This window comes from Vigna unguiculata, chromosome 3 (assembly GCF_037176805.1).
Source record: "Vigna unguiculata cultivar grain cowpea cultivar isolate G323 ecotype 2 chromosome 3, ASM3717680v1, whole genome shotgun sequence".
Taxonomy (NCBI): Eukaryota; Viridiplantae; Streptophyta; class Magnoliopsida; order Fabales; family Fabaceae; genus Vigna; species Vigna unguiculata.
In genome coordinates this window covers 16,538,445-16,548,795 of record NC_140794.1, presented here as the reverse complement: position 1 = coordinate 16,548,795, position 10,351 = coordinate 16,538,445, and the positions used below count along the sequence as shown (strand labels likewise).

General features: G+C 37.2%; 1 protein-coding gene across 2 annotated transcripts; it reads right to left on the bottom strand.

The window, feature by feature from the left end:
* Nucleotides 1–253: 253 nt before the first annotated feature.
* On the bottom strand, nucleotides 254–4,239 carry LOC114177459 (CCCH-type zinc finger family protein). Of its 2 annotated transcripts, none has more exons than XM_028062804.2 (3): nucleotides 3,875–4,239; nucleotides 2,553–2,663; nucleotides 254–2,424 (listed from the first exon to the last, which is right to left on the bottom strand). In XM_028062804.2, exons 1-3 carry the CDS (start codon nucleotides 3,998–4,000, stop codon nucleotides 532–534), a joined length of 2,130 nt encoding a protein of 709 aa, XP_027918605.2. In that variant the 5' UTR covers nucleotides 4,001–4,239; the 3' UTR covers nucleotides 254–531. The 2 variants fall into 2 exon arrangements, with proteins under 2 accessions (XP_027918605.2, XP_027918606.2); XM_028062805.2 differs by lacking the exon at nucleotides 3,875–4,239 and adding an exon at nucleotides 2,749–2,931.
* Between the last annotated feature and the right edge of the window lie 6,112 nt (nucleotides 4,240–10,351).

The following is a 10,351-nucleotide window of genomic DNA, read 5'->3' as shown; positions in this document are numbered from 1 at the left end:
AATATATATATATATATATATATATATATATATATATATATATACATATATATATATATATATAGATATATATGAAACAAAGTTTAAAAAAGAAAACAAATAATATAATTTACGAAAATCTACAATTAAGACATTGTGATATACTACTCTTACATTGGAGATGGGCTAAGAAATTTAATTGAAGAGTATAAAGAAGTAAGCAATGATTTCTACCGCGCTAATGGAGCAGATGAATTAAAGTATAAGATAAAAGTAGCACGTGAATGCAAATGTTATTAACTTTCTAAGGTTAAAGGCCTGCACCACTCTGCATGAGATTTATATGCGGAGAGCACAGCAAAATGCCCCACTGATCACATAAAAATATCCATTAAATTTGATGAAAATACAGTAAAAGAAAAAAGGACTAATTAATACAAGAAAACAAACTGATAGTGATAGCTGTTCTGAGTTCTACAACCAAATTTTAAGCAGAAATGCTGCCCAGTCAGAGAGTAGGACACGTTCCCTTGTTTCACAGATTTTCCATAATTATGAATGAATGACACCAATCTTCTTAGCAAAATCATCTCCATCTTCTTCTTCAATGTACTCTTCCTCCTGATTTTCACCCTCTTCACCTTGTTCATACTCGTAGTAACCCTCATCACCTTGTTCATACTCATAATCTCCTTCTCTCTGATCATCACCTTCGTAATACTGATCTTCACCAGCTTCATCGTACATTCCCTCCTCGTATTGACCATCAGTTGCATCAGTCTCTCCTCCAACTGCATCAGTGATCTCAACCTTGGACTCTTCGTTATTTTGATTGTTGACGTATTCCTTGGTCTCAGACAGCACACCGTTTTGTGTGTTAGTGACTGGGGTAGGATCTGAGCCATTGATAACTTTTTCATTTTTAATACCAGATGACTTGCCATTGCCCGAGTCTGCATCACCTCTGCCTCCAGCTCCTCCTCTTTTCTTCTCCTTCAAAATTTCACTGAGAGGCTTTGGACCATCAAACTGAAGATCATCTTCAGATTGTGGGTGATCATCTCTTAAAGTTCCTCTCCTTCGCAGGGGTTGTGGCTCCCTATTTTCAGGGTTCCTCCCATTTTTAAGCTCTGCCAGACTTTTTGGCCCAGCAAAATCACTCCTACCACCACCTATCACTTCTCTCCCCATTATTCGTTCCTTCGAGTTTCTCCTCTCATCATCTTGCAACCTTCCTCGCATTCTATCATGGACCCTTCCCTGCTGAGTGGCTTGCAACCTTCCAGACAACAACCTGCCTCTAACTCTCCCTCTGTCATCCCTCTCTAGCTGATCAGCACCACCATTTGTTGGAAGTTTTATTCTGCCACGGAAGCGATTACCGAGGGAGCTCTCATTCAGAGGTAACTGGAGTGAGTCCTTCCTAGAGAAAGATCGATGACTTTGTTCTTCACCATGACCCTCAAGGGCATAATCATGACTGACAACAGATTTCAAACCATTGCCCTTTCTGCGCTTGGATAATTGATGTCGGAGATCTGAGACCTCAGCATTTTCAGGACTGCCAGATCTGCGGCGAGTCCTTCTGTCTAAATGGGCTGAAGCCTTCCTGTGCTGCTCCCAAACATATGGTTCCTGCATGTGATCATATGACTCATAACCTTGGGACACACGAAATCTTTCCCGATCAATATCAGCTGCTAAACCATATTCACCAGAATGCCCTAAATCATATTCATTCAAAGAGTCTAAGTTCCTTTCATCTGGACCTCTTGCTTTACCAAATTCGTCTTCCCCATGGTAGTAATCAGAATTCCTAAGTTCATCAGCTACGAGGACATCAAACCCAGGAGACGATTCTCTGAGAAATTCGTCACTGTCCTTACCACTGTGGAAATTGTGATCATCTGGCACGCGAGCTTGATGCAGACGGTTTGACCGGACTACAGTAGGGCCATTGGTTACTGGTGGAGAACTGGTCTTAAATCTAGAAGCCTCACTATCAAATCCTACAGAGGGTGGTACCATTTCCTTCTCCAATTCAAACATATTTCTTTTAGGAGCAGATTCAATTTTTGGGGCAGGTTTAGGTTCAGGTCCACCACCTGAGTTTGCAACATTTCCTTGGGAAGTTTTCCTTTCCTGAGTATACTTTTCATTGGTTCCAAAAGGCTTCTTAAAACCTGGATTCTCGGCTCCTTGGCTGGTAACTGGAACCTGAGCAGCTACTTTATTACCAGTGCTAGGAGCAGGAGGTCCATGCATAAAGGCACACCTGTCACCTTTTAAGCAAAGCCCCTTTTGGAAGAAAAAGCAAGGGACAGCTTGTTTAGTGGAATTATAAGGTGAATGTGTTGCAGATGCTGTTGGAATCTGTGATGGGGGTGCAGATACCGATGGTCCACCAGCTGTTGCTGCCTGAGTTCCTAACAAGCCATCAAGAGGCTGAATGCAAAAACAAAATGCAGTTAGCAAAGTCCACACTATAAGACAATAACAGAGGAAAATAGATAAGTAGGCCAAAAATTGACATGAAAATACAAAATTTGGTTTTCATAAATAGAGACTCTCACCGGATGACGAAATGAACATTTGGGATTCAAACAATTGCCACTCAACCAATAACGACAATCCCTAGGATTAACGCGTGCATACTCACTATGGCGGTACTCGCATTCATTTCCCTGTTCCAACAAAAGGAAAACAAATCAAAATGATGCCAGCAACAAAATCCAGAGTTCAAATGTTTAGATGAGAAGACAGCCTCACGTTCTTCATAACCAATACTTGCTCTTTCGGATTTGCAAAAAGCATAAATCGGACAGTTGCAATGCTACATACAGTAGTATACTCACGACCAAAAAAAAAAAACAAGCAGCATCACATTACAATACTTTATATGCACTGAGCTAAAAACTAAAAGCTGCGAGGTAGCAAAATACTTGAATAGTACGGCACAAAAGAACAGGATCACAGTAAAATACTTGATTTGTTTACCAAGAAGAGATGGCATGACACATTTAGAAGAACTAAGCAAACACGTACTCGCATTTGACAGAAAAACTATGGAAACAAATATCAAATTTCAAGTAAAATGTTGAAGTTTGTTTGATGATAACAGTAACATCTTCAAGGATTATGCAAAAACAGTGCCAGCAACAGTAGTAGACATCCCAGATCTTGCTAACAGAACACTATTGAGCCTAATCGACCAACATGACTCGTATACGCTCTTGCCACCACGTAGTAGCAGTTTGTTAAACATTTGATTTTAATGGAAGTTCATTCATTATGCAAATTTCTTGCTTTTCTTTCAGAAACAACCAGAAGACATTGAATAACACTTTAAACCATCCAAAAAAAGCCTAAACTTGATTGATCCAACCTTGTGTTTTTTCAGCGGGATCCACACGATTGACCTAATTAAATAAAATTAAAAAAAAATAATATCATATCCAATCGTAATAGGGTTCAAGAACCCTGTTCTCCCTCATTTCCCTCACCTTAACAAATAACAGAGAAAGGGGTAAAAAAACACAATAAAATAAAGCCAAAAAAGATCAAATTAGTAAACAACGATCAATAATAACAGTTTCACAAAAATATACATCAAAAAACGCAATCCGAAAAAAAAAGTAAAACAAAACCCTCCCTATCCATCAAATTCCCTATCGCTATCCCCAATTTTGAAAATTCGGTAATTCATACACAGACTTCCACAACCCCTTCTCCACAAAATTCGATTTTCCCATTGAAAATAAACAAGCACCAAAAGTATTTGCAGAAACAGACGAATCTGAAAACCCTAAAGCACAGAATTCCGAAAGCGGAAAAAAGGGGATTTTCCTCCCTCTTTCCTATAAAAAAAAATCAAAAAGAAAGTGGTAGAAAGAACCTTTTTGCATGTCAAAGGAGATGCAAGGAAGTAGACACAATCGGTGTTCCTCTTCAAGGCCTCATCTTGCGAAGAGGGTGCGGGCTGTTGAGGCTGAACCTGAAGCTGTGGCTGTGGGGTAACCATAGCTGTCGTTGAAGTTGAAGTTAAAGACCCCAACCCAACCGGATGAAAAAAAAGACGAAGAGGAAGGAAAAGATCAAATCAGAGACAGAAAGGAGAAGAAGATGGATCCAAATCTCAATCTGAGAAGAGAATAAGTAGAGAGAGAGCCGCCACAGAAATTGGGGTCAGAGCTTAGAGAGAGAAAGAGAGAGAGAGTGGGTTGGAGTATGTGAATGTGATGGGCTTATATGGAGCATAGAGGAGAGGGTAAGGGTGAGCCTAGCCTGGTTTCGGCTTCTGTTTACATTTTTATTTATTATTTTTGTAGAAATTCGTATTAATGTGTCTGTTGTGTGTTTGTGTGTTAATGATTCTTTTTCGATGTTTCATACCAAAAATGTAATGGGACACTTGCCTTCTTTCTGTTGGTTCATCTCTATACTATAATAAATTTGATTTTGAGTTTACATTTTCATGTCATCACCATAAATAGTATTAATAGTACAAAAAAATTCGATTCAAAATTAAAAGAAATTATTTTTCATATACACCAAAAATAACATAACATTATATTAGTCGAACACTTGGATTTTATAAACACCCTTTTAGATTTTATAATTAGTCCCATCAAATTTTAATGAATTATAAAGGAGTTATTACTTTATCATCATTAATAAGTGAATTCTCTCGATTGATTTTTTTTTTATGTTAATTTGTTTGATGCGGTCTGTATTATTTCTTTTGAAGTTTGGAATTCAAGAAGCAATATTTAAAATGTTTTTTATCTGAAAAGGGTTTAAGTTTATTGAGATAAGTCAATTACTAAGTATTCTATCTTTCAGAATTTGGAATTCCTTCATGATTTACGATTTTGTTTTTAGAACATATTTAAAAAAAATAGAGAAAAAATTATATATTTCAACCGTTATAAACTTAACTCTTATATGACATGAGACTAATTAAAATTAATTTATTTTGAAATTATGTCAAAAACATAATATTGTAAAAAACTAATAACTTGAAGTAAATGATGTTGATCCTCAATATATATACAACATTGTTTTGCTGATAGATAGATATACGTATTTTTATGTAATATTGTTTTCATGAATCAGTGTGAATCATACTTTAACTTAAATGGATTTTTTTAGTTATTGAGGTAAGCTTATTATTGTTGAAATCTTATTTCACAACTCTGTTTATTTTTAAAATTTTAAGCTGATAAAAAACACACAATAGTTTATTATTAACTTGAAATGATCAATTATGATAATTAATATGATTTTATTGATAAATGATGTCATTTATAATAATTATTAGCTATTTATTAATGAATTTTCTGTCATGATGATAGATATATTTAATAAATTGATTATCTTGATTCATAATGATACAATATTATCACTTATTGTCCCAACCATATCACAAACCAAGTATAATAATACATTGTAAACGCCCATATAAACTCACTAGTTGCTTATTCTATATTAAGGAATCCTTCATTACATAGTAGTAAGCGGCTACCAACAACTAGGGATGTCAATAAAATCCGTACTCGCAGGTATTCGTGGATAAAACCCGTAATGGATAGGAAATGGATATTGAAAATAGATACTCGCGGGTAACGAGTACGGGTATTTTTTATACCCGCATGTTAATGGGACGAGTACGAGTATCGTAGTATTTGTAATCGTGGATATTCGTACCTATTATACTCTAATTTAAATTAAAAAAATTAAAAAATGATTAAAATATTAACACATTGATTTTGAATGAGTTATTTTTTATCAATTGGTTTTAAACAATCTTCATTTATTTGTAAACTATCATTCAAAACTATTTAAATGAGTTATTTGCACTTTGTTTGAAATTTATAAATGTTATGCATTGTATTTTTATTTGAATTTATAGTTAAAATTTGCTATTAAATATTAAATATTTCTTTATGTAAATACCCATGGGTACCCGTGGATATTAAAAAAATATGCGGGTACCCGCATAACGGATATCTGCACGGATATAGGTATGGGTACGAGACAGATATTTATCCAACGGGTAGGGTACAAGAGAGCTACTACACGTACCCTACTCGCCCGTTGACATCCCTACCAACAACTAGCAAGCTGCTTACTCTGTACGAAGGAAACCCCTTGTACACCGTAAACGACAAGATGCTATGAAACAATCGATTAAAAAGACAAATCAGTCGGCTAAAATACTGGAGAATTATGCAGAATGCAGAATTCGCGAATTCAACTCAAATAACAATCTTTTACATACAAGACATGTTCCGATCAGTATTTATAACAAGTACAAAGCCTCAGATTACACAAGAACACATTGAATCACACCAAAGATCAAATTGCTTGGTTTTCTTGAGTTTTTTAAGAGTTTTAAAGAGAGGGAGATGAGGGAAAGAAGAATGCACAATTGTTTTTATACTGGTTCACTCAATCGCAAAGCTATATCCAGTTTTCCAGTTCAAAAGTTTTACAAATCAAACACCAAGATTAAACTTTTGAACACAAAGCACACAAGACTTTTGACTCCCACACAAATCTAGAACCTCGACCTACAAGAATCACACTTACAGACTTGAAATCACATCAGGCAAACCATCCAGAGGCACAAGAACATCCAAACCTGATGGTGGTTGTCCCTAGCACACCATACATGTGTTCTTCAAGCTACTCACAAGCCAAAATGCCTACAAGATCAACCAAGATCTTCAAACACGAGTTGCAGCTGTGTATTACAGAGAGAGAACGCTTCCCAGAGATGAATGACACGATTTCATTCAGAAAAACTCAGATTTGCACCTCTGCTCGCGAAAACACAGCTTATATAGTCTGGTTTAAGTGAAAACAGTTGATTGACTTAAGTGAAATCAATCGATTGAAAAATAATTTAACCGACTGAATGCATTCATACCAGAAACTATATACAACAAGCCTTTTAACCTGTTAAAACCCATTTTAACAGATTAAAAGAGACACATTAAGGCACACAAGACATCTAACATATGCCATATAGCCTATCAACAATGTATAACACTAACACATTACATTTAACATGTTATATACAGATTTAACACACTAAAACTTAATCTTCAAAAGGATCTTCATCAATCTTCATCAAGCACTTAAGATCTTCATGCACATGGCTTTATCAATTCTTTGCTTCAAGCTTGCTTGTGCCAACAATCTCCCCCTAAATTGATGAAGCCAACACCCTCAAGTTGAATTGATGAGCTAAGATCCATAGAGAAACTTGAAAAAGCTTTTGCAAACAAAATACAAAGATTCCAAATATACAATCAAGCAAAAGCACACAAGCACACATACATATCACATGTGCATATGCTCCCCCTATCACTAATAATATGATTTAACTTCAATATTTAGATTAAGTTTGCAGTATTATATGATTCCAATAGATTTATTTCAAGTTTTCCAAATCTAACACACTTTTACTCATTTTAACTCATTTTTCTCCCCCTTTGGATTCATCAAATGAAAGTAAATGCATAGATCAATTTGGAAAGATGAAAATTTTCATTAAAGCATTAACATAGAGGTGTACCAGGGCACCTGGCACGAATACAAACACACCAAACCAGAAACAGAAATGCAGATACATCATGAAGCTAAAAACTAATATGATCAGTCGACTGAAATGAGAAAATAACCAACTAAAATACTGGAACAGACAACAGACACACAAAATGCAGCCGAAAATGAAATGCATGACCTATGAGCCACACCCTTCACTCATTCCTAGGGTTGTCTCTGTTGTAGACATTGGAGAAGAGGTCATGAACGTTATGAAGTTGGTCACCCAAGTCTTGGAACCTTGTTGTGCAATATGCATGATGTGCATTTTGAGCCATGTTGAGGTCTTGAAGCTGGTTGAGAACCATTCTCTCGAATTGGGAGTATGCAAGTCCAGTATTCTCAGGAGGGTTATAAAACTCAATTATCATTGGCTGAGGTTCATCTTCCTCTTGGTTTCCTCCACTAGTTTCCGTTTCATGATCATTTGCTCCAACTTCAATGTTTGCACCTTGATCTCCTTCAACTAGCCAAGTGTTGCCTACCTTGGTGAATCCCATCTTGTGCATATTCAATGTTGAAACATGATTGAGAAGGCCAGTAGACTCCTCAAGCTCTCCTTCCACATCCACACCAAAATGCTCAATGAACTTGGAGATAAGCACCACATATGGAAGCTTGAAATCTTTGAGCCTTTTTGCTTTCATCATATGGTCACGGATTGTGTATGTCCAGTCCACCATCACCCCATTTTGAATGCAGTACATCACCACTAAATCATCTTCATTCAAGGTAGCATGGTTGCTCCTCCTAGGCATGATGATTTTGGTCACCACCATGGCTAGCAACCTTTCCTCCACACGAAGCCTTCCTACATGGAAATTTATAGCTTGCTCACCTTGGTTTCTTACACATTGATTGAAGTATTGTGTAACATCCCTGGCGTACCACGCCCAGAGCATGTCAGGTTACTACAGCCCGATGCACCCCAACCCCTCACCCTTCTCCGTCCATTCATACTGGGTGGGTTGTTGTCAGTGGGAATCGAACCCCCAACCTGACCTTTAACACCTCTGGCTCACCAGCAGATGCTACCAGTTGTGCTGCAGCACAACTGGTAGCATCTGCTGGTGAGCCAGAGGTGTTAAAGGTCAGGTTGGGGGTTCGATTCCCACTGACAACAACCCACCCAGTATGAATGGACGGAGAAGGGTGATGGGTTGGGGTGTATTGGGCTGCAGACCTAACACAACCGGTTTGAGGGTGGCAGGTGGGATGCCTGGTAAGCCCAAGAGGATCCGGGGGTGTTACAAAAAAGTGCACTTTTTTGTAACATCCCTGGCGTACCACGCCCAGAGCATGTCAGGTTACTACAGCCCGATGCACCCCAACCCCTCACCCTTCTCCGTCCATTCATACTGGGTGGGTTGTTGCCAGTGGGAATCGAACCCCCAACCTGACCTTTAACACCTCTGGCACACCAGCAGATGCTACCAGTTGTGCTGCATATTGCACCTTGTTGAACTCATCCACTACACTAGTTTCACCTTTGCGGACTTGCACACCTCTTTGCCTTAGGCCAGCCACATCCTTTCATGTTTGCCTAGTGATTTCCATCTCCACACCTTTGACACTTGATTTGAGAACACCATTGCTGAACTTGAGGTTGGCATAGAACACCTTCACCAAATCCGGATACACCTTACCTGAAAGCTCAAGGAAAGTCTTCAATTTTTTAGCTTTGAGATGTTGCTCAAGGTTGCCAAAGTTTTCTGCCCTTAGCCATGACATACGAATCACCTTAGGAAGAATGATTTACTTCCTATTGATCTCAATCAAGAAGGTTTGAATTCTGTCTTCATGGCCTTCAAACCATATCTCAAACCTTCCTTGATTCATGGCATTTGGAAAAGATGAAGTAGGGGGAGTGGAGCTTTCATCATCTAAGGGGGCAGCTCGTGATCTTCTAGGCATGGTGAAAAGTAGGTTTGGCTCTTACTAGCAGATGAGAATGCCAATGCATGATTCTTATGCAAGTATTTATAGAATCAGCAGGTTGATTTTCAAAATCAATCAATTAAATCGTGCAGATTTTCTAGTTTCAATGCAGTACAGGAAATCACAACAATTAAATGTGAGGGAAATTTGAATCAGAGATGCAATGATGTGTTTCCCATGCGTTTTATGATCAATCCACTTACAAACAGTTCAGATCTAATGCATGCACATTGGAAATCATGTAATTAAACCACTTTATGGTCAATGCAATCTGAAAAGTTGATTTTAGCTTATATAATAACTGTTACACCTGCTGCTACAGTCCAAAAACAGTCATGTGATGCATACTTTGACTGGGTCAATCAATTAAAATCAATTCAAGCAATTCCACATCAGCATAAGTGATTTTAACACATAAAAATACAGAATTAGTAGACTAAAACTGTACCAGAAAACTGATTTTTGGTGCATTGATAGTTTTAAGTGAAATCTGTGTTAAATTTGCAGTTTTAGCTGACTAAAAATTTTAGATTTCACGAAATTCATACCAGACCAATTGGAATCAAATATATGTACTATTTTGTGAGATTTAACATATTGAAACAGTTCCAGAACACAAATTATGCAGATTTTGACATTTTAAATGAAATCTATGTGTTGAAATTGCAAATTTAGCTGACTGAAATACTGGCAGTTTTTAAATTATGCAGATTTTGGTCATTTTAAGTGCAGCACACACATGATCTAATAAGATTAACAAGCCAAACAGATATCAAAATATATTTTTCATGTCAAGAACACCTAATTCAATTCTAAGCTTATT

What these genes read in the sequence shown, in the direction of transcription:
- LOC114177459 (XM_028062804.2), bottom strand. Translation starts at nt 4,000, where the DNA reads ATGGTTACCCCACAGCCACAGCTTCAGGTTCAGCCTCAACAGCCCGCA. An exon ending in CTCCTTTGACATGCAAAAAG is followed by an intron (nt 2,664 to 3,874) that starts GTTCTTTCTACC and finishes TTGTTGGAACAG; the next exon opens with GGAAATGAATGCGAGTACCG. An exon ending in AATGTTCATTTCGTCATCCG is followed by an intron (nt 2,425 to 2,552) that starts GTGAGAGTCTCT and finishes TTTTGCATTCAG; the next exon opens with CCTCTTGATGGCTTGTTAGG.